We start from the raw sequence: 24,215 nt of genomic DNA on the forward strand, positions 1-24,215 counted from the left end.
CCTTCATTGATTGTGTCTTCCTGCAGTGCATGCCAGGTTACCATGGTACCAACTGTGAGCTGGAGATCAATGAGTGCCAGTCTCACCCGTGCCAGAACGGGGGCACCTGTATCGACCTGGTCGGACACTACATCTGCTCATGCCCACCTGGCACTCTGGGTCAGTATACATGCCTACAGTAGGCCCTACACATCTCAATAACACACCTGTACTGTATTGTGCATCCTGGGTACGATGCATATTGATATGGCATATACAGTATGCTTATCGTTTCACCCTGTAGGATACTTGTATTAGCACAGTGTCTCAATCCTGTTACAGAAATGACCAAAAACCAAAACCATAGCAATCAAGTAGAGCTACAGCATGTGATGCTTTAACAATAACAATAATCTAAAGGTAGATTTCTCATTGTCAACAGTTTAAGCGTGTACATGATGAGTCTATTCTGATGTTCCCTGCCCTGCTCGTTCCACAGGTGTGCTGTGTGAGATTAATGAAGACGACTGCTCCACGCCGGCCCGGCCCCGTGGCACGCCCAAGTGCATGAACAACGGCACCTGCGTGGACCGCGTGGGCGGCTACAAGTGCAACTGTCCTCCCGGCTTCACCGGCGACCGCTGCGAGGGGGACATCAACGAGTGCCTGTCCAACCCCTGCAACCCCGGCAACAGCCTGGACTGCATCCAGCTGCCCAATGACTACCTGTGCGTCTGCAAGCCTGGCTACACCGGTACGTATGCGTCTAAGCAAAGTCGAGTCATTTTATTTCTATAGCGCATTTCATACACAAGCAATTCAATGTGCTTCACAACATAGTAACAAATGAAAATAGGAATCAATAATATCAATAGAGAGAGAGGACAATATGAATATGAGATTAAGAGGCAAAGAGATGTGTTTTGGGACTTGGACTCATCATCTTGACTGTTTTTTTGTTCTTTTGTTCAGGTCGTCGTTGCCAGAACCGCTTCAGTGTGTGCGAGTCTCAGCCGTGTCAGAACGGAGGAGCCTGCTCCGTATCCAGCAGCATGCCTCTAGGCTACGCCTGCACCTGTCAACTGGTAGGTGCCATCGTCCTCCTCACCCCATACGTTTGTTCCCTCACCTATGTGAAGTCAGTGGTTCTCCTTCAAGTAAAAGGCAACAAAACCTAAGAGTATACCTATTAATTTGACATTTTTTTCTCTCACCTATGTCAAATCAAAGGTTCTATTGCCTTTAACTTGAAGGAGAATCAAAGAGTATACTGCTTAATTTTAACAAGTACAAACTAGTACAAATCTTCACATCTTCTTTCAACCTCATAGCCACATGCAACCAGCTCCCTCTTGTAGTCTTCATCTTACATTTTTGACACCCCCCTCTCCGTCTCCCCTCCTCTGCTTCTAGGGCTACACGGGTGCCAACTGCGAGCGCAGCATGTCGTGCCGCGAGCTCTCCTGCTACAACGGCGGCAGCTGCACGCCCACCTCCCGCGGCGCCCGCTGCACGTGCCAGCAGGGCTACGCGGGCCCCCAGTGCCAGCACCGCAGCAACGAGGGCTGCTCAGTCCAGCCCTGCCGCAACGGCGGCCTGTGCACAGAGGAGACCTCCTTCCCCTACTTCCAGTGCCAGTGCCTGAGCGGCTACACTGGCAAGCGCTGCGAGCAGCAGGCCCGCGCCCTGCCCGACCCGCTGCCGCTGCCGCCCTCCTGCCCGCTGGCCGACTGCCCCGGCAAGGCCAACGACGGCGTGTGCGACAAGGAGTGCAACACGCTGGACTGCCGCTGGGACGGCGGCGACTGCTCGCTGGCCGTCAACCCCTGGGCCAACTGCCACGACCCGCGCTGCTGGAGGGTGTTCAACAACAGCCAGTGCGACGAGAGCTGCGACAACAAGGACTGCCTCTTTGACAACTTCGACTGCCGCAACAAGGAGAAGGTTTGCAAGTAAGTCTCGGGATAGGGTCCCCTCTTTCTTTCTTTTCAGTGTTTTATGTTAATGTGTGTTTGTACCATGCATCAGCACTTTCATCCATACCAGTTAAAGTCGTTGGATTTGAATATGTTCTTATAATGTTTCTCAACTTGTTAATTTTAATATATTCTTCATTCAAGAGAAATCATATTCAAGGTATTATAAGATCTGTAGTATTACAAACTTCAGCATTTGTTCATTTTAAAGAAACGATCAAAGCAGCCACAGAATCTAATCTATAATTCTCACCCCTACCCCACCCACCCCTAGCCCGATCTACGAGGCGTACTGCATCGACCACTACGCGGACGGCCGCTGCGACCAGGGCTGCAACTCGGAGGAGTGTGGCTGGGACGGCCTGGACTGCGCGCCGCAGCTGCCGGAGGACCTGGCCGACGGGCTGCTGGTGGTGACGGTGCTGCTGCCCCCCGAGGAGCTCCTGCGCACCAGCACCGCCTTCCTGCAGAAGCTCAGCGCCATCCTGCGCACCAGCCTGCGCTTCCGCCTGGACCAGAACGGCGAGGCCATGATCCGGCCCTTCATGCGCCGCGCCGCCCGCCTCAAGAGGGAGCTGCAGTCTCAGATGGAGATCATCGGGTGAGTGAGAATGCGTGGGCCCTTCATGTTGTAAAGGAGACCACAAGGCCTTCATGTTGTACTGTAGAGGAGAGAGACCGTTGTAGATCAAGGTCATGTTATTGAGTGTGATGTGATGTTGTAGAGTGATGCCACACCTTCACACAGTTGTTGAAGGGGAGATGGAGTAATCCGAGAGGGTCTCAGGTTTGTTTTGTCTAGTTGTGTGTTCATTGTGTAATTAGGTTTGCACACCTTGTTGCAGAACATTGCTTTATTAAAAAATCAGCTGTTAGGGCTTGATCAATGTCTTGTAAACATGATGGGGTTGGCATAAATTCAAAGATTGCAATTCAACTGATATGAACTCTTAGTCCGACTGTAAAGACCTTGTACAGTCTCTAATGCCATGCATCTCCTCTCTGTGCTCTGCAGGTCCATCGTGCACCTGGAGATTGACAACCGCCTGTGCAGCCAGAACAGCGGCGAATGCTTCCCCTCGGCCGAGTCGGCAGCGGAGTACCTGGGAGGCCTGGCTGCCACCGACCAGCTGCGCTTCCCCTACCCTCTCCAGGCCGTCAGCAGTGAGTACCGCCCCCATGCCCCTCTCAGACACATTACATTACATTAGACCTGATATATTTTATATATTTATACGCGTATCCATTCTAGAAGGGAAGTGTACACTATGCTATATGTATAATATAGCTGCTAAGTATGGTAAATATCTAGACCATATGGTTGTAAATGGGTTCAGTATAGGTTATAACTACCTAGCTGTTGTCACCCCTCCCCTTCATCCTCGTGCCTCAGGTGAACCCTTACATTATATTATATTATAATATATTGTATTATATTATATTATATTTAATTATATTGTATGATATTGTATTTAATTATATTATATTATACTATATTACATTACATTGCATTACATTACATGTTAAATGTAATAAATCCTTGTCCCCCAGGTGAGCCCATGCCGGGGCCCACGCCCATGTTCGAGCTGAGCAAGCTGATGCTGGTGGGAGTGGCGGCCCTCTTCCTGCTCATCATCCTGGTACTGGGCATGCTCATCGCGCGCCGCAAGCGGGAGCACAGCACGCTCTGGTTCCCCGAGGGCTTCTTCCTCAAGAAGGAGACCAGCAGCAACAAGAACCGCCGCGAGCCGGTCGGACAGGACGCCCTGGGCATGAAGTGAGTACCGCACCAGGACACCTTGGTTCACCATTTGGACCCCAGACACTTTTAAAACATGTGTTTATTGTACTTACAGGTTCCACAATGGGACACAAGTTGCATCACACTATTAAGATGTCTAAAGGTTGATGCTTGGTGCGTTATTAGTCATATGCAGACTGTAACTTGAACCGCTATATTCATTACAAAATGGGATAACTGGTTCTGTACCTGAACTGTGATCCATCCAACTTCAGAAAGATCTGTAAGATGCAGTGGACTGTAATGGAGCACTATGTCCTGAATGGGGAACAGCCTGCACAATTTACAACTCTTTGGAATGAATTGAATGCCACGAAACTGGCCAGTGCTGTTCTTTTCAATACGCAGCCTCTAAATTATTTGTGGAGTGTCCAAGAATAGTGAGACCCTAGTTATGGTCCATCGCTCGGCACATTGCGTAGCGGTAGAGCAATCACTCCCAAATGCTATGGGCCCTGTGTATTGGTCCTTGGTATCAGCTGCTAGCCCAGCCCCAGGTGCATCAAGTAACGTTTTTTTCCCCCTCTTGTCCACATCACACAGGCACATGCCCAAGACGGTGGAGGAGTCTCTTCTGGGAGACCACAGTGACCAGTGGATAGACACAGACTGCCCCGAGGCCAAGAGACTGAAGGTAGGCTACTGGTGCTGCTACTGCTAATGGTTGGGATAGAAGTACGGGAGAGTACAAGTGCTCTGGTAGCTTGTACTATAAAATTTGCCTGTTGAGGGGCTGTTAGTTATAGTTGCCTTGTAGACTAACGTCTAACTTGTAACATCAGGAATGTTTGGACAATGAAAAGCGCTGAAGAATTCTGGGCTCCATAGAATTGAATGTGGAATTTTAAGAATCTTGCATTGTTTTCGAACAAAATTTTGATAGTGGAGTTGAAGGTTTGCAAGTTTCTAGAAGGTCCTAGGCAAAGCTCAGTGGCATTAATGTGTGTTGGTGTGTGGCAGGTGGAGGAGCCCAGCATGATTTCCGACATGGAGGATGCGGTGGACTCCCGACAATGGACACAGCACCACCTGGCAGCCGCTGACATCCGCATGCACCCCACCATGGCACTCACGCCCCCGCAGGGAGAGTTCGACCACGACAGCATGGACGTCAACGTCCGCGGACCCGGTAAGACGCACACCTTTAACCTCTAACACAGAACTACAACCTGGAGACCAAATGCATGGCTTGATTTTTTTACCTACATTTTCCTATGTTTTGAAAAAAGAAATATTGCCTCTCATTCATTAACTCAACTGTAAAATCAAAAAATTATCAACAACACTGTCGTCTTTCATTCGTTTTTCTTCACTGTATAGTCTTGAATGTGTTTTGTTGATTCTAACTGCATTTCACTTGTTGGTGTATTTTTTGCTTTTGATAAAAGAAGCCTTGTCTGATCCATTCGCTAAACCACAAATTCAAAAAAGCACCAGAAGAAATAATTTCTCAACTGTTTTGTTGTAATATTGTTTCTAATTGGCTTACATTTGCTTCCCCTCCCCACACCACTGCAGACGGCTTCACTCCCCTCATGTTGGCGTCCTTCTGCGGCGGAGGCCTGGAGCCCGAGATTGCCGAGGACGAGGAAGAGGAGTCTTCCGCCAACATCATCTCTGACCTCATCTACCAGGGCGCCTCTCTGGCGGCGCAGACCGACCGCACTGGGGAGACGGCCCTGCACCTATCGGCCCGCTACGCACGAGCCGACGCGGCCAAGAGGCTTCTGGACGCCGGGGCTGACGCCAACGCGCAGGACAACACCGGACGCACGCCACTGCACGCAGCCGTCGCCGCAGATGCCCAAGGAGTCTTCCAGGTAAGGGGGGAACTTACTCACTCGCATACTCACTCACATATTCATATTGACATACATGTACTGTAGGTACATGCACACTGCTTGCAGTATATACTCACATACAATGAAATCACATATGTTCAAATTTATGTTCTCATATGTAAATGGGCTCATATAACATGAATTGGAAATGTGTCGAACTATATGTAATAATGAAAGAAGGCACACCTCGTCACAATCGTCGGCTTCATATTTGATTCAGTTGTTATACACATATATTAGACACCAAACCTGTTTCTTGGTCCATCTGCTGTTCAACAATGACCAAAGTATTTCATTTCCCTCTGGCTTGCTTCCCCTTCTAGATCCTGATCCGTAACCGTGCCACTGACCTGGATGCCCGCATGTACGACGGCTCCACGGCCCTCATCCTGGCCGCCCGCCTGGCAGTGGAGGGCATGGTGGAGGAGCTCATCACCTGCCACGCAGACGTCAACGCTGTCGACGAAATCGGTAAGACTGACTAGCGGTGTGTGTGTGTGAATGTGTGCAAATGTGTGTGTGTGTGTCAGTCTGTTTTCGATTAGATTGGATATTAGATAACTTTTATTGGTACCGAAGGGTAGATTTGATTTGCAAAACATTCCAAACAATTAAGACACACATACATCTGTGTTAGTTTTGCTGTTATATGGATGCAGTCTGGAGTGGTGAGTTGTGTGTGTTTGTGTGGTGTGGTGTGCCAGGTGTGGTGTGATATGAGGCCGTGAGAATATGGTGTTAAGTGTTTATTTTCCTCCTCTTCAGGTAAATCTGCTCTGCACTGGGCCGCTGCCGTCAATAATGTGGAGGCCACTGTTGCCTTGCTGAAGAACGGAGCCAACAAGGACATGCAAGACCTGAAGGTACACACATTGGATCTTATCTTCACATTCGTATTATTTTGCTGTCTCTGCCTCTCTTTCTCAATTCATCTTCACTGAACTGTGTATGAATTACACAATACAATTGGCAGGTTGACTCAAGTTTATTTCCCATTAGCACTGTCTTGAGCTCTGTTTTTTTGCTCTATATCTCTCTTACATACTTTAAGTTAATGGATTCCTTTCCATATTTCGGTCTTCTCACTTTGTGACTGTTGAATCGTCTTTCATCTAGACCCCTGATTCACCTGTTTACTCACCCTGTCAATGTCTTTTTGTCGTGCAGGAGGAGACCCCGTTGTTCCTGGCGGCGCGCGAGGGCAGCTGCGAGGCCGTGAAGGTGCTGCTGGCCCACTTCGCCAACCGCGAGATCACCGACCACATGGACCGGCTGCCGCGCGACATCGCCCAGGACCGCATGCACCATGACATCGTGCAGCTGCTGGACGAGTACAACACGGTGCGCAGCCCCCAGGGCCACGCTGCCGCCAGCGCCGCCGCACATCACCTGGTGGCCGCCGCCGCAGCCGCCGGCCACACGCTCTCGCCCCTCATGTGCCCGCCGAGCAGCTTCCTGCCCGGCCTGAAGACCACGCCGCAGGGCAAGAAGAACAGGAGACCCGGCGCCAAGGGCTCGGGCGGGCTGGGAGGAGGGCAGCACGGCGGCATGGGTCTGAAGGACTCGGCCAAGGTGCGCAACAAGAAGCTGACGCTGGACATGCAGAGCGCGCTGCTGGAGAGCTCGGTCACGCTCTCGCCCGTCGACTCGCTGGACTCGCCGCACGGCGGCGCCAGCAACGCCGGCTACATGACCAACCCCACCTCACCGGCCGCCATGCCCTCGCCCGGCCTCTTCCACTCCTCCATGTCCGTGCCCAGCACCCCCATGGTGCACCCCGGCCTGCCCGACGGCGGCGGGCCCTTCGCCATCTCCCTGGCGCAGCTCAACGAGCTGGGCGCCGCCGGCGGCTCCGACCCGGGGCTCTCCATGCACGGGCGCATCAGCATGGCGCAGGCCAACGCCGCGCACGGCTACGTGCTGAGCACCGGCCAGCTCGGCATGGGCATGGGCATGGTGAACCCCGTCAGCGTGCCCTTCGACTGGCACAGCCGCATGCCGCCCTCCTCGCAGTGCGGCCCCGTGTTGAGCATGGTGCACCCGGCCACCAGCCAGGCCGGCCTGATGCCCCAGACGCCCAGCGGCATGCCACAGGGAGGCCTGCTCATGCACCAGCAGATGTTCCGCGCCGCCGCCGTGGGCCAGCCCATGCTGCAGCCCACGCCCATCTGCTCCACCCCCACCATCAGCCCCGTCAAGCTGGCCTCCATCGCCGAGCAGCAGCAGCAGCAGCAGCCCACACCGCAGCAGCTCCACAGCCACGCCCTGGCGCGCATGGGCAACTCCACCCCGCCCACACCGCAGCAGGCGCAGCCCCCGCCCCCCGCCTTCTACCAGCCCACTCCTCAGCAGCCGCAGCAGGTGGTCCCTCAGCCGTCTCAGGCGGCGGCGGCAGCGGTGGCGGCGGCGTCCGCAGCAGCAGCAGCGGCGGCGGCAGTAGCGGCAGTGCAGCCTCCCCAGCCTCAGGCCTCTCAGCCGGGGGGTAGCGGCGGCAGCAGCAGTAGCGGCACGGGGCTGGAGGATTACCCCACCCCTCCCTCGCAGCACAGCTACACCTCCGCCATGGATGCCACCCCCAAGCATTACTTGCATCTGCCCAGCGAGCACCCCTACCTGACCCCCTCGCCCGAGTCCCCCGAGCCCTGGTCCAGCCCCTCTCCGCAGTGCGTGTCCGACTGGTCCGAGTCCACTCCCAGCCCGGCCGTGTCGGGGCCCGCCCAGACCCAGATCCCCCACGTCTCAGAGTCTAACGGCAAGATGCAGGTGTTTGCGTAAAAGAAACCCCCGTCGTCTTCGCCATCCATCAACTTCCATACATTCCCAACTCCCTTGTATCCCACCCATGACCCCTCCAGTCCCCCCTCTCCTACGTCGTCTCCTCCTTATCGAAAAAGGGTAAGAGCCAATGGGGACAGAGATATGAGCTCTCGTTCCGGCTCTTGGTTTCATGTTTTTTATGGGTCAGCCAGTTTCCAAGATTTTGAATTGGATCCGGATTGACTGTGTTGCGTCAAGAGAACCGTCTGCCGATGTTGTTGCAGAGAAGACAAAAAAAGTAAAGGGAAAAATTGTTGTTGTCTTAAAAGAAAAGACAATATAATGAAGTAAGACTTATTCTGTCTCAGATGGACTTGTTTTTTTATTATAAAAAAAGAAGTATATGAAGAAAGCCACGTCTTTTATTTCAAAGACTTGGAGGATGCCTGAAACTAACAAACTTTTTAAGTAGATTATGAGAATGAGAAAAGCAAATGTTGAAGGAAATTCCTTACTTTTTTATTTATTGTTTTCCTGTGTTTCTCCTTTTAAAGAAAAAGAAACTGCCTCGTGGGGCAATCTCTCCCTTGCTCTCTGGTCCCAGTCAGGCGTTCACTCCTTCCGCCAAACCTGTTCCTCTCCACAAGCGCTATGATGGTTCATGTTTATCATGTTAGGCTAAAGAACAAACATAATGATCAAGAACAGGACATTGTCCTTATTCAGGCAGATTACTCCTTATTATTGCAGATGTGTTCTGTACTCACATTTCAGAACCATTTTCAGTTAGTATTATCATTGTATTTGTCAGTACTTTTTTTGTTTGCAAATTGTGGAGCTTACTAACTCAACAAGTTGCCAGTGTAGTTCACTTGTGACATTTGACTGGCTTGAGCAAACGGATCACAATTATCCCGCATTTTTTTATTTCCGTTGAATTTGGCAGAAGCAGGCTAGGTGTAAGGTGGCCTTGGGTCATAGACTGGGAGGACGCACTCACTATTTGTTATTTATTTAGGCTGTAAAAATAATTGGCACTGTGAACAAACTACTCTAGCTTAAAGTCACTGATTACAAATTATTTTTCGACAAAAATCATTAGTTTTGAAATGTATTTCTCTAGATATGTATTACCTGTAAGAATGTATAGGGGCATCTCGTAAGCACTTCTTGGGACGAACATGAGGGCGGCGATGGTGAGCTTTGCCCTCTGTTCTTGCAGTAATACCACTGGCCACTTACATATGCTACAGGTCAGTCACAAGAGGAAACGCCAAGGGTGATTGAGAGATCTTTTTTTTTCTGCCAATTCGAAATCAGCCAGTCACTGCCTGTTATAGATGTTTTTTTTCCTTCCTATTTTTTTGTTTTGTTTATTTTTATGGTCATTTTGTTTTCTCTTTTTACTGAAATATGGTTACCTTTAATGAACATTTGACAAGATGTACTAAGCTATTTTTTTATTGGCTGCTGCTCGCTGTCACTGTAAAGCGTGACACCTGTGTGTCTTCTGAAAACATTCCTGCTTCTTTCACCTCCTCCTCCTCCTCTTCCTCTTCCTTCACAAACCCCCACCTACCTACACCCATCCACTCAATGTGGAGCTGCAGTGTCTGCTGCTACCCAGACCCGCACTGTGCCTGACCTCCACCCACCCACCAGCCCAACATGGCTAAACCCAACCCAGCCCAACCTAGCTAACCCCAGCCCAGCCCAGCCCAACATGACTAAACCCCAGCCTTATGCTATCCTATTCACCTCCACCGAGGCTCTCTCTAGCCTCTCTACCACAAGCTCAACAGGTGTGACGTCAAATGCCTCATCGTTTAGCCCCAACATTCATTGTACCTTAAAAACCACTGAGGGTTCAGCACCTAGGCGTCGTGCCTCAACTGGCAACTTTTACCCTTGACGTAGTTGTCCACAGCCATGTTTTACGTAGCTTTGGCAGGTGGAATATGAGTGGCCATGATTATTGATTGATGGGAGGTTTTACCCAGTGCCCAGGCAGGGGAGGGGAGGGCCGTAGCTGCTATAGCCCTGTCACTCCTCAGGGAGGCGTTTTAAGGCATGCAGGGAGCAGAGGGAGAGAGAGAGAGTCTGTCTGCCCTCCTTCGCCCTGCATCTTTAGCAGAGCTTCACCCTCCCCCCCACACCTCCTCCTCCTCCTCCTCTTCCTCCTCCTCCTCCACCACCTCCTCAATGGCCACCAAGCGGAGGGTGGATGTCTGTGCATGTGTCAGCCAGTACGATAGTAACCCTGGATCCATTCCTAAGGCAGGAACACTGCTATGTAGTGATGTCCTTCCCGGATGAAATAAGTGAAAATCAAAGAATAATAATGATGATTTTTAGGCATTCTCCTCTCCCAAAGATTTAATTTTCTTGCCCTCCCCCTTCCACTCCCCTCCCCTTCCCCAAGTATTACATTGGTAGAACAACCATTCTGGGTCATCAGTCACTTTTTTTCTGTTTTCTGTATTTCCGGGGCACTGAATTACATGGTGGTCTTTATTGTTTTGTTTTGTTTTTGTTTGTTTGTTTTTTACAATTGCATTTCAATTGCATTATTTTTTTTCAATTGCATTTCTCTTTTTTTGTTTCATGTCATACCCATCACGACATTTCAGTCTCGTATATCTGAACATTTCATCATCAAGCCTATTATCTACCTGTAAATATGTTTGTTTTATTTAGATTTACTTGTTTAAGAGTCTTATGTTTAAATGATTATGTACTAAAATGATTATCTTTTTTTCAGTTAGCCTTATTGTTGAGAACCTGAGAGGACTGATTTTTGTTATTGGTCTCGTTTTATTAGATCGGAGTAGTCATTTTCTGTTTCATTATTAATTTCTATACTTGTTTAAGAGTAGTTTTTTACAAAAAAAGAAATATCGCTGTATATAAACACCTTTTCACATTGTTTCTCTCTACAAAGGTTGTAAAATAAGGTACTTCTAATAAAAACAGTAGGGATGTACGTTCTTGTCATTGTGTCTTACTTTGATGGAATATGTGTGATTTGTTTAAAATCTGTGTTTACCCCATTCCAAGGGTTCTACAAACCCCAACTCCGGTGAAGTTGGGACGTTTGGTAAACAGTGAATAAAATCAAAATGCTATCATTTTCAAAACATTCAATCTATTCATTAGATGGAGAATAGTGAAAAGACAACATATTAAGTGTTAAATATTGCTTTGGGGGGATATATGTACTCATTTCTAATTTGATAAATCCAACACGTCTCAAAAGAGTTGGGACGGGGACAATAAATGGCAGCAAATGTCGAGGAAGACAAAAAACAAAACAAAAGACAACACTTAACAGTTAAATACATTAATCGATGAGATGATTTTATATTAAAAAAACAGTGTTAATTCCTATCTTGGACATGATTTCACCAGCTTAAATGGTGGGTGTATTCCTTGTCATGTTTTGCAATGTTTTCCTTTCTGTAGTGCTTACAGTGTGACAGGTCTTGACCAAAAGCCCACCATTTTATCACCTGCTGGTCCTTATGATGGAGCCAAACTGTTAAAACATAGTAGAGAATGCAATTTGACCTTACTATGTGGCAGTAATCGAAGATCTCCCTTCAAAATATAATGCATGAGTGGCTTTTCATGCTGTTCAAAACCCATTTATACCATTCAGCACTGTATTTAACTCTACAGATGAGTGAGAACATCTTAACCAATGCACTACTGCACCCGCATGCCATCATGGAGGCTGACTTTTGAAGTTAGCACTAACACAAGTTGGATGGTCCATTTTCACTGTAGCACAGGATGTGCAATGCTCTATTATTGTCAAAAAGAATGGACTTCTGATGACTTCTGTAAGCAAAGGGCAGTTTCCTATGTCTTCTGGGTCTATTTCAAGTGAGCTCAAGTGCTTAGGAGAATGTTACACCCCTGTATCATTTGCACGCATTAAGCATTCTTAATATGGTCAATTTTCAATAGCTCTAATTCCTGGAGTGCTAGAGTGAGACCACAGCCAATATATATTTCATGATGTCATGAAACTATACAATGATTTTAATAACAAAAATATGTCTTATATACACTCAATCGTGGTAAATCAAAGGGAATTCAAAAATGTATTTAATAACTATGGTAATTATTCCCTTTGCATCTTTAATTCTGAGTGACTCAGCCTCTCTGTGATGATCTTATACCTGGACACATATATTGTCCGTCAGTACAATTCATTTTGATCTGTTCTTCTTTGTTGTTTTATCTTATTTTGATTTTCACTAAATTTCACTGATCCCCGTCCCAACTTATTTGAGACGTGTTGCATTAATCAAATTAGAAATGAGTACATATGTCCCCCAAAACAATATTTTTTCTCGGTTTTAACACTTAATATGTTGTCTTTTCACTATTCTCCATCTAATGAATAGATTGAATGTTTTGAAAATGATAGCATTTTGATTTTATTCACTGTTTACCAAACGTCCCAACTTCACCGGAGTTGGGGTTTGTAGAATCGTGAACAGTCCTTACCTCAGTGAATAGCTGAAGGGCAAATAGTTGTTTTGGCCATGTGCAGCGTTCAGATTTCATCATCACCGCAATGTCTTGGTGAAAAATGAATGTAACACTGGATGGACATACTGTAGATCCTGTCACATTGCAGACACTTGCAATAGCACAGCAAATGTGTGCCATAACCAAAGCTGATGGCGTTCCAACAACATTCTAGAGTGTGCGACCTTGGTGGCAACTTTTTTGTAGGCCGGGCACTGCAGTGTATATATACATACAGTGCATGTACACACGTACTGTACATAGGTACTCACTTGGCCAGTTCACACTCAACATCCAGGAGATAAATGGAAGACCATGGAAGTTTTCAACAAACAGCCAATCTCATATACAGCCTGACATATTTCACTGAAAACATTTGCACTTGGGTGCACCTTTTAAATTTAAGTAGTTAACTTACAGAGTTTACAGTCATGGTGCCTTTGTTTCTGCGAGGTTCATTTTGGTTCGCAATCTTACTAGTTGATCTCCATTTCACCAAATGCAGCATTTGTCTTCTTGATAAAGAAAATACAATTAAACTGAGTGCTTCAAACTGTATGGCCAATCAATACTCTTCAATGGTATTGTTAATGGGCCAGTGACATCAGACTCTCATGAATGCATTTGAAGAAGATATAGGTTGCATCCGGTGGCATAGAAAAGAAAACATACACAGCCCTGCTTTCTGTTTTTTTTGCCTGAAACTGGTAGTTATGTGTAGTAGGTACCTGATTTGACTCAAGCTGGAAGGGAAGCCATGCACAAGTGGATTCCTGACCTGTCAGGTTTGTGGGAGAACTAACTGACCAGTGCTCTCCTCCAATGTCCTCCATGACGGAGGTACCCTGAGCATCATACTGCGCTGCTCCGTTTCGGTGCCATTTGAGGCTATCCCCCTTTATATGGGCGAGGCATAAATGCAATTTCGTTGTGTGCAAGTAGTAGAGTACTGTGTTCTGTAGAGTGCGGTGTCAATGGCTGGGTGTTTGCCAGGTGGGCTTTCATTGGCACATCTGGGTATCGTATTTCCATATCAACCAAGAAAAATAGACAGTTAACTTATTTGGATTTTAATGGCAATCAATCAATGGTTCTGTACCACTATCATTGAAAAATAGACAGTGCATACTGTATGTGTAATGTGTGAAACTCAGTAGAATCTCCACAGGGTCAGCTCTATGTTCCCACAGCACATGTTCCCACCTTTTAAAAGAAATTATTAAAATATAGGCCCTATGTTCCACAACTCCATGTTCCCACATTTCTGAGTAAAATAAGAGAACGCGTCTTTCTCCCTGCCATGGAACATGGGGCCTAAAATTGAATAAATTCTTAGAAATGTGGGAACATGGAGCAGCAGTAATATGCTGTGGGACCATTGGGCTGTGGGACCAATGGGCCTCAAAAATGAATGTTAAAAGTACTTTTTTCAGCTTTTGGCTACAAACCATAAAGCAGTGATTATATTTAGCATGACTTATGGGCACATAAATGGATTGGCCTACATTCGCCTACAACAAAAAAGCTACACAGTGGCGTAGCGCGCTAAGCCCCTCACATTTGGGCTTGCATACCCATGGGGACCCCGGTTCGAGTCCGGCCAGTGTCATTTCCCAGCCCTACCCTATATCCCTTTCCAGCTCATTCCTCATCCTGTCATAAGAAAGGCCCCAAAAGCCCCCAAAAAACATGCTTAAAAAAAGCTACACAATGGGAAAAAAATTACTCCTGCAATTTCTCCTCCCTTTTCTTAGTTCCACCCAGTTGCTGCTTGGGTTCGTATGACAGCCCTCCTCTTCCATTGGGCACCATCCAGCGCACCATCCTCATCAGGCCCATGCTGGCGTAGAAGAGCGGGCCCAGGTTGAAGCAGGAGTGGTAGATGGCGGCGTTAGACATCCAGGCGCTGGAGTCCGCCTTCCTCATGGCCGTTAGGGGCATGTACAGGCGGTTGGTCTGGTGGCGGAACGGAGGGTCTTCGGACACGATCACCTCAAAGGTTTGCTAAGCATTACAGAGAGAAAGAGAAAGGCGGAGAATGACATTTAAAAAAAAAATACTACTTGTTTTGTTACCAAAGCCAAAGACGTTTTGTGATCTCTTTAAAAAAAAATACATAAACTCTTGTCTGTGCAAATCTAGTTGACAATGCAAAAAGCCCACAGACCAATAAGAGATCAAGTACCTGAGCCTGAGTACCTTTTCACCCACCTTTTTAAACTAGACTGCCTTTGCAGTCGCCTTCGACTGCTTAAGGTATATCCCCGAAACGCGACGCTTCCAGTCCCCCATCATTCCTACCACTCCCGTCCACCATTTTGTAAACGTATATGATACAAACAGACGTGACATGACGTGCATAGGCTTAAAACCAAACGACTATTGTGAAAATGAAGCAAAAAATGGGGCAAATAGTAATACTGTTTTAATGGTTCAGTGGATATACAGTGTAATAACCAGTGTAACAATATTTAATACAATGTAATACCAGTGTAACACTGCCATTTTTTAAACTTACATCATGTGTTTGTGCGTAAGTGGTATTACATAGTATTGCATATTGTTACACTGGTATTACACTATATTACATGGTATTGCATAATGTTACACTCGTTATTACACTGTACCTGATATTGCATATTGTTACACTGGTATTACACTAGTATTACATGGTATTAAATATTGTTACATTGGTTATTACACTGTACCTAATATGGTAGATTCACTGAAATGGTGAACCATTAAAATAAGGTGTTACCGGGCAAATCAATCCTCCCAGTCAGAAGCTATGGGCCAAATGAAAATTCCGCCATTTTGAAAGTGTTATCTTCCAAACTCGAATCAGTTCATGAACCTACCCTAGAGCATTCACACACAAAATCTGAGACAAATCCATCCACCCGGTCAGTAGTTATGGGCCAAACAATAATTCGGCCATCTTGAATTCAGCCATCTTGAAAGTGTTGACCTCCAAACTCGAAGCAGTTCATGAACCTACCCTAGAGCATTCACACACCAAATCTGGGACAAATCCATCCACCCGGTCAGAAGTGAAGGACCAAACAAAAATTTGGCCATCTTGAATTCAGCCATCTTGAAAGTGTTGACCTCCAAACTCGAATCAGTTCATGAACCTGCCCTAGAGCATATACCCAAAAAATCTGGGACAAATCCAAACATCCGTTCAAAAGTTATCGCGTTAACACGAAAGACCTTACGCGGCGGCGGCGGACGCGGCGGCGGCGCACGCAAAACCATTACATCCCCGACGCTCCGCGTTTCGGGGATATAATTAATTGTACATGTTCATTCACTCTTCCATCAAAGTAAATCACTTTCACAAAAAAAACAAAAAATCTCATGTGATGTTTCCTATTAAAACTGTTTACTCTCTCTTACTCTCCTCCTGTCATAGTCTTGACTGTCCTATCATCACATAGAGGAGCAGTTCAGCCAATTTCAATGTGCTGTTGTATTGCTCACGCTACCCTTGACTTGTCAGTACCCGGTGACGCTGTTTTTTTGGCTCAGCCCTTTCCGAGATCTTAGCTATTCTTATGGGGGCAGATTTTGTTTACATAAAAACTTTCTTGACGGGAGGAGATGTGGCACAGCGCGCTAAGCCCCCCACATTTGGCCTTGCATGCCCACGGGGACCCCGGTTCGAGTCATTTCCCGATCCCACCCCGTCTCTCTGTCCCACTCGCTTCCTGTCACCATCTCAGACTGTCCTATCAAATAAAGGCATAAAAGCCCCTTAAAATATATTTATTAAAAAAATAAAAAAATAAACTTTCTTGACATAGGCCTGCTTCAAATATTTTCCCAAAAGATATCGCTGTTTGCTAGTTGTCTGCTGATGTTGCATAACCTTTTGGATGTTTTTGGGAATAAATAAAAATGTTTTTTGAAATGTAATCAAACAATTGCCCCAATTACAATGACCAGGATCTCTGCAAAGGCTGAAGAAGAAGAAAACAAATCTCAGGTACTGACAAGTCCAGGGTAGTGTGAGCATTACAACTGCATGTTGAAATCGGCTGGAGTTATCTTTTAAGATAGGCCTACAAAAAGCAGAAAAATACAAATTGCCAATACAAAATTGTTTATCCTCCAATGAAGGTGAGCTGAGATCTGAGACCAGTCTGTTTTGTAAAAAGTATTATTTAGGGGCATTTTTGTCCTTTTTTTTTGATAGGACAGTAAGAGAGGCGACAAGAAGTGACTGGGAGAAAGAGATGGGGGGAGGATTGTCAAATGACCCAGGCCGGAATCAAACCCGGGACAGCGCTGTAGGAGCCCAGTGCACTACTGTTAGGCCACGGCAGGGCCCAGAGACTAGTTTGAAAACTGAAAGAAAAGTCTGCGACACCAAGCTCCCGTTTCTCTCTTATTTTAATTTGACGCTTCATGACGTGACATTTTAACATGCCCGAAACGTCACATTAAAATAAGAGAAACGGAAGCTTGGTGTCGTGTCGCGGACCTTTCTTTCATTTTTCATGGTATTTTTGCTAGTCCTGCACCCATTCTTTCTGAGACGGATGTGCGTGCTTTTCTCTTTTTTTACCCCGAGTCTAGTCTACCTGTGCTATCTCCTCTGGAGTCTGTGCGAGGGCGCTGAAGATCTGCATGGAGTAGGGCAGGTAGATCTCCTGGAAGATCCTGGCTGTCTCCTGGTCCGTCCCCGCCATGTCCATCTGAGACACCTCCTCGTACAGCTTCCTCTCAAACTCCGTCAGCACGGGGCCTGGCTCCATCAGTGTAACCCTGGTAGCCATCACAAGATAAAGAGCAGAGAGACAACACGGGGCCTGGCTCCATCAGTGTAACCCTGGTAGCCATCACAAGATAAAGAGCAGAGAGACAATTAGTACACTATCTGAAACATAGACATTTTTTTTTAGGGGTTAGGGGGGCTTTTAGCAGTTTTATTGCGATAGGATGGAGGATACAGTATGTCCGATAAGTGAAACAATAATTAGTGACCTGTTAACAACATACAGTATATAACCGCTTGAATTTGTTGTTCACTCACAAAAAAAAAATCAAAATACAACCATTAAAGGTACACTGTGCAGGAAATGGTCAAAAAGGTAGGCCTACTGCAACTATGCTGCTCATTGAAACTGGGCTGCCTATTGCCAAATTGTATCTTTTCATGAACGTTTGCTCAGTAATAAACTAATATTTTCTAGTATGGCCCAAGTACAATCATTTTTTGCAGCTAAAAATGGCTGTTTCTGGAAATTCAAAATGGTGGACCATGGAGAAGATCCCCCTTTTCATGTAGGCCTATGAAAAGTGCCATTTTTCCAGTCATAATGAATACTTAGAATTTGATGGTGGTGGTAAGTATTCATGAAAAAGGTAACATTAGTGAATGAGTAGAATGAATTCTGGAAATTAAAAACTAAAAAGCTCACACAGTGTACCTTTAAGGTTTTAATACATGTAACAAAAGTGAGTACACCCCAGGCTAAAATACTGTAGAGAGTGTCTGAGAAGGGGCCGTGTTGGCCCGAAACCTCTCAAAATGAAAAGGGATTAAAAGGGAGGTCATCAGTGTGCGTTTCAACCTTTCTTTACACTCACTTATGTGACATACTGTAGGATGGGAAGAGTGTGGGAAAGAGAGATGGGATCCCCCTGGGTCCCCATGCATGTGCCACAGTACCCCCAACAAAGTTGTATTTCTTAATCATTTTCTACGACATCCATTTATGCAGACAAGAAAATGAATGTGGTTGAGGAATGGAGAGCTGAAGGTCAGCAAACAAAAATGTAAAGAAAACATGATAGCCATTAACTCACCTAACATTAAACTTCAGGGCTTGCAAACCCAGACTCTCACAAAATCCCTCCACCGCAAATTTAGATGCAGAGTAGATTTCATTGAAGAGTAAACCTAGTAAAGAAAGAAGGAAAGAAAGACAGCAATTGTATAGACATTTTTTTTTATTATTTCTCCATGAAGTATTTGCCCAAGCTTCTATCTATTGTGTGTATTGTGGACAGCCTTACTGGGCCTCTGTGGATATCAATGTCCATGGGAGTAGATGTGACTGAATGTCAATTATTGTTTGCTGCCACAGTACATATTTTTATGGAGAATTCCTGCCAAATTCAACATGCAGCTGTATTGCTACCCTATTGTTGCCCTTGAATTATCAGTACTTGATTACACAATTTGGTTCAGTTCAATTTTTCAGCTCTTTCTGAGATACTGCGCATTCTAACAAAGCTTTAGAAGGGCCTAGATCTCAGAAAGGGATGAGCATAAAAAATGCTGTATCGTCAGTCAAGGGTAGCTTGACCAACACAACTGCATGTTACGTAATACTGGCCATAATCCTCCTTTAAGTCATTGTGTCCTGGAGTGACATATACGCTGCATACAGGCTCTTGAGATTTGAGGGTTTTTATTTAAAATGTGGCTATGTTAGAGCTGAATGAACATATTCTAATGCAAAACAAGGGTCCTGGCTGTTAAATGCAACTTATTTAATGTTTGCATGTGCTTTAGAGGCTGACATATTTAGGATTTAATAGGCAGTGGGTACCCTTTCCCACAAAGGGCTTAGGACCAAATTGGTTAACTGGTGTTCCAGTGCCTACCGTGGAGGCCCAAGACGCTGCTCATGACCACGATGTGTCCGCTCTGCCGTCGCTTCATGTCGGGGAAGATCTCCTTGACCAGGCGTGCCAGGCCCAGGAAGTTGGTGTTGAAGAGCTCCCGCATGGAGGCAATGCTCTGGCACTCCAGGGGCCCGATCATGCCCACGCCCGCGTTGTTCACTGTGGGCATCAAGCGGGCAGACTATGTCACTGCTATAGTAGGCCACCACTATGGAGCAGCAGACCACTTCACATTACGTATCGTATGCAGGCCCAGCAACATTTGGAGACAAACGGGTCACTTGTTTCGGTCAACGGTCATAGCTGTCAGTGGCCCTGGTTACGTGACCTTGTTATCTATTCATCCCATGCTGAAAAGTGCCAATATCTGTGACCTACAGTACATTCAGTACTAGCCAGGCTGTGCCCTCCTAGTGGCGCCACACCGTCAGCATTGCCTCTTGTCAGGCCAAGAACAATACAAACCCGATTCTGAGTTCCTGAAAAAAACGAAAACTCCTCCCACTTTGTCAAGGAGTAAACAACCATTAGCAAAAAACTAAGGGAGGTGGGTCAACCATACCGTTTGGGAAATGTTCACTGTTATGCTCTTGGTCTGACCAAGTCTCGAAGAGATTTGAAAGTCGATGATAATCAGGCTGATTCAGTACTGCTGTGAAGTAGTGTAAGTGAGTAAGATTTGTTTGGGCCTAAAGGGGCGTTTCCAATGGCAAGGAGTGATTTCATGATCCGGATCAAGCACAAGGCATTGACCCTTGCCTACAAAACCATCACAGGAACGGCCCCAGCTTATCTGAAGGACCTACTAACGCCTTATGTTACTGGAAGAGAACTGCGCTCATCCAGCACAAGCCGTCTGGCTCTGCCATCCAGTCGCTCTAGGTACTCCCAGTCAAGATTGTTCTCCGTTGTGGTACCCAAGTGGTGGAACAGTCTCCCAGAGGCAGCAAGACTGAGCACATCTCTTGCAGCTTTCAAGAAACAACTAAAGACATTCCTCTTTCGAGAGAATCTACTAGACTAATGCTTGAACTGGCCTTGCCCCAGGGCAGACTCCTGACATGATGTTTAGTTTAGTTTAGTTTAGTTTGTGAGTGTGTGTTTGTGTGTGTGTGTACTCATTATTTACTCTTTATATTTAAAAAAAAAAAAAAACTAACCCCTCTTTGCAACTGCACTTGTTGTTCTGTATATCTCCTGTGCACTTTGTATTTGCTTGTGATGTTGGCTTGATTATGTCCTCTTTTGAAAGTCGCTTTGGTTATAACGCGTCTGCCAAATGCAATGTAATGTAATGTAATGTAATGCTGCATGGGCATGATGATGTGTTGCAGTGCTAACTATCACTATGTTATTCAAAATCAACACTGACACTGTTTCAGTATTGGTCTGGTGGCTGGTGTGTGTGTGTCTGTGTGTGTGTGTGTGTGTGTGTGTGTGTGTGTGTGTGTGTGTGTGTGTGTGTGTGTGTGTGTGTGTGTGTGTGTGTGTGTGTGTGTGTGTGTGTGCGTGCGCGCATGCATGTATGCGTGAGTATGTGTGCGTGCGTGCATAAATGTGTGTGTGTATGTGTGTGTATTCGCACGTGACATGTATCCGTGTGTGTGTGTGTGTGCGTGCGCGCATTCATGCGTGAGTATGTGTGCGTGCGCGCATAAATGTGTGTGTGTGTGTGTGTGTGTGTGTGTGTGTGTGTGTGTATTCGCACGTGACATGTATCCATGTGCGACGCACGTGTCTGTGTGATTGTGTACAAGCATCCCACTCACCCAGCACATCCACCCGTCTGTCTGGTAGGCCGTTGACACACTCCCTGACGGAGTCTTCACTGCAGACGTCCAGCTGGCGAATCTCCAGGGTGTCGTTCAGGGTCTCCCCAGCAGCCTTCTCCAGGGCATGCCTCTTACCCAGGTTCCTCATGGTGGCATACACTAGTGAAAATAAAAGGTGGAATGTCCGCACACTGCTCCCGTTTTTCTTTTGCTTTTTTTATGTTACCAAGTGAACGTTTTCGAGCGGTGTGCTCTTCATCAGACTAGTCCCTACACCATACCACACCATGCCAACCCAATACACCACACCACACCACACCACACCACACCATACCACACCATGCCAACACAATACACCACACCACACCATACCACCACACCATGCCAACCCAATACACCACACCACACCACACCACACCACACCATACCACACCATGCCAACACAATACACCACACCACACCATACCACCACACCATGCCAACCCAATACACCACACCACACCACACCATACCACCACACCATGCCAACCCAATACACCACACCATACCACATCATGCCAACCCAATACGCCACACCATGCCACACCATACCACACCATGCCAACCCAATACACCACACCATACCACATCATGCCAACCCAATACGCCACACTATGCCACACCATACCACACCATGCCAACACAATACACCAAACCATGCCACACCATACGACACCATGCCAACACAATACACCACACCATGCCACACCATACCACACCATGCCAACACAATACACCACACCACACCAACGCAATACACCACACCACACCATGCCAACGCAATACACCACACCACACCATGCCAACGTTATACACCACACCACACCATGCCACACCATACCACACCATGCCAACGCAATACACCACACCATGCCAACGCAATACACCACATCACACCATGCCACACCATACCAAGCCGCACCACACCATTCCAACCCCAAACGCCACACCACACCACACACCATACCACACCATGCCCACCCAATACACCACACCACAACACACCACACCATACCACACCACACCACAGCACCCCGTACCGCCCCATACCACACCACCTACCACAGCATGCCACACCACCCCAACCCCAAACGCCACACCACACCACACACCATACCACACCATGCCCACCCAATACACCACACCACAACACACCACACCATACCACACCACACCACAGCACCCCGTACCGCCCCATACCACACCACCTACCACAGCATGCCACACCACCCCATACCACACCACCATACCACCCCATGCCACACTGCCCCATGCCACACCACACCATACCACACCCAAATAGCACAATAAAAGTTAGTTCATGTCCACCTATAATTGCATAAATATTGTCACATGTGAGCTCTCTCTCTCTCTCTCTCTCTCTCTCTCTCTCTCTCTCTCTCTCACACACACACACACACACACACACACACACACACACACACACACACACACACACACACACGTGTGAAAACATCTGCAGTGCAAAATTATTGTTAAATATTCCTCATTCTAGCAGGTGCTGTGTAAGTGTCTGACTCTGACCTTTGAACCTCCTGTGTTCATCCTTGGCTAGGCGCACGGCCAGAGCTAGACCAATCCCAGTGGAGCAGCCCGTCACCAGAACCGAGCGGGGTTCCATGGTCTTGGTGATGACGCCACTTCACCCTGGAGAAACACTGGACATTGAGGAGACTCAGTAGCCTACAGGAGCCTAACCTTAGCCTATATACCACCACTGTAATAGTGATAGTGATAATCATGGCAGTATGCGGTGGACAGTCATGGGTATGCAGTGGTCAGTCATGGGTAAGCGGTTAGAGTGTCGGACTTGTAACCCAAAGGTTGCCGGTTCGACTCCCGACTCGCCGGATTGGTGGGGGGACTAATCAACCAGTGCTCTCCCCCATCCTCCTCCATGACTGAGGTGCCCTGAGCATGGTACCATCCCACCACACTGCTCCCTTGGGAGGCTGCCCCCTTGCATGGGTGAAGCATGCAATTTCGTTGTGTGCAGTGAATACTTGTGTGCTGTGGAGTGCTGTGTCACAATGATAATGGGAATTGGAGTGTCCCAGTTTGGCTTTCACTTTCATAGTGATAGTGTATTGTCCCCCTGGACATGCATAACATCTGCATGGCAACACAAACCCTGGTTGTGTCGTCTCCCGCTGTGTATTTGTAAATCTTAGTGCAATCCAGATTAGCTACTCACATTGTATATAGTTTCGAACCTTCAAATAATTAAATTTGTTCAGATAAAAGCGTCTTTAGCTTATACATTTTATTCTAACAGAAGATGAACTTTTAGGAACCACAATTTCCTGTAATGACTAGGGTTCAATTTCTGAAAGACTCTTTGTGCCTCACTTTGTTGCCCATGTAGAGAAGGCTGCCTACACACGACAGATCTGTATAGAAGACCAGATATGTCACCGTGTATTGCAGCACATCCACACAGGGCGGCCATATTATCTCAGCAAAATAGAGATAGGCCAATTAGGAACAACAATTATTCTGTATCATTGAGTGCAAGTGATCTACTTCAGTGGATGGCCTGAGCGTCACGCCTTTTTTTTTTGAACACCAGGTGGTGCTGTCGAACCCAAAGCAAGAATCGGGAATGGTAAAGTTTACTGTATAATATAATATAATATAATATAATATAATATAATATAATGTAATGTAATGTAATATAATATAATATAATATAATATAATATAATATAATATAATATAGCCTAATATAATATAATATAATGACTATGCAGTATCATGACTATATTCTTCCGTTTGCTTTTTCTACTGTATAACAAGCCAAAGCTTTTGAAAATTAATTGAAATTTGAGGGAATAATGGTCATCTGAAAAGTA

General features: G+C 46.5%; 2 protein-coding genes across 2 annotated transcripts in view; one reads left to right on the top strand and one right to left on the bottom strand.

Annotated features, from left to right (window-relative positions):
* notch3 (notch receptor 3) overlaps positions 1–11,337 on the top strand; it is a 53,353-nt gene extending 42,016 nt beyond the window's left edge. The window contains exons 21-33 of the mRNA XM_063187368.1: positions 27–159; positions 479–733; positions 952–1,064; positions 1,393–1,931; positions 2,230–2,556; positions 2,971–3,119; positions 3,507–3,732; positions 4,300–4,390; positions 4,717–4,885; positions 5,275–5,576; positions 5,921–6,068; positions 6,363–6,460; positions 6,765–11,337. Coding sequence (XP_063043438.1) covers positions 27–159; positions 479–733; positions 952–1,064; positions 1,393–1,931; positions 2,230–2,556; positions 2,971–3,119; positions 3,507–3,732; positions 4,300–4,390; positions 4,717–4,885; positions 5,275–5,576; positions 5,921–6,068; positions 6,363–6,460; positions 6,765–8,372 — 4,158 coding nt within the window. The 3' untranslated portion in view covers positions 8,373–11,337. The remainder of the gene's footprint in view (positions 1–26; positions 160–478; positions 734–951; positions 1,065–1,392; positions 1,932–2,229; positions 2,557–2,970; positions 3,120–3,506; positions 3,733–4,299; positions 4,391–4,716; positions 4,886–5,274; positions 5,577–5,920; positions 6,069–6,362; positions 6,461–6,764) is intronic.
* A 2,640-nt stretch (positions 11,338–13,977) lies between these two features.
* zmp:0000001048 (retinol dehydrogenase 8) lies at positions 13,978–22,985 on the bottom strand. Its single transcript, XM_063215102.1, has 6 exons — positions 22,889–22,985; positions 21,302–21,463; positions 19,512–19,691; positions 18,708–18,801; positions 17,480–17,663; positions 13,978–14,897 (listed from the first exon to the last, which is right to left on the bottom strand). The coding sequence occupies exons 1-6, from the start codon at positions 22,983–22,985 to the stop codon at positions 14,616–14,618; spliced, it is 999 nt and encodes a 332-aa protein (XP_063071172.1). The 3' UTR covers positions 13,978–14,615.
* Between the last annotated feature and the right edge of the window lie 1,230 nt (positions 22,986–24,215).

The sequence above is a fragment of the Engraulis encrasicolus genome, chromosome 2 (genome assembly GCF_034702125.1).
Source record: "Engraulis encrasicolus isolate BLACKSEA-1 chromosome 2, IST_EnEncr_1.0, whole genome shotgun sequence".
Lineage (NCBI taxonomy): Eukaryota > Metazoa > Chordata > Actinopteri > Clupeiformes > Engraulidae > Engraulis > Engraulis encrasicolus.

Excerpts from the sequence above, each read along its gene's own strand:
- zmp:0000001048 (XM_063215102.1), bottom strand. The coding sequence starts at position 22,985 with ATGGAACCCCGCTCGGTTCTGGTGACGGGCTGCTCCACTGGGATTGGT. Across the intron at positions 17,664-18,707 it reads GCCCTGAAGTTTAATGTTAG|GGTTACACTGATGGAGCCAG; the intron begins GTGAGTTAATGG and ends GATGGCTACCAG. Across the intron at positions 14,898-17,479 it reads CTCCAGAGGAGATAGCACAG|CAAACCTTTGAGGTGATCGT; the intron begins GTAGACTAGACT and ends TGTAATGCTTAG.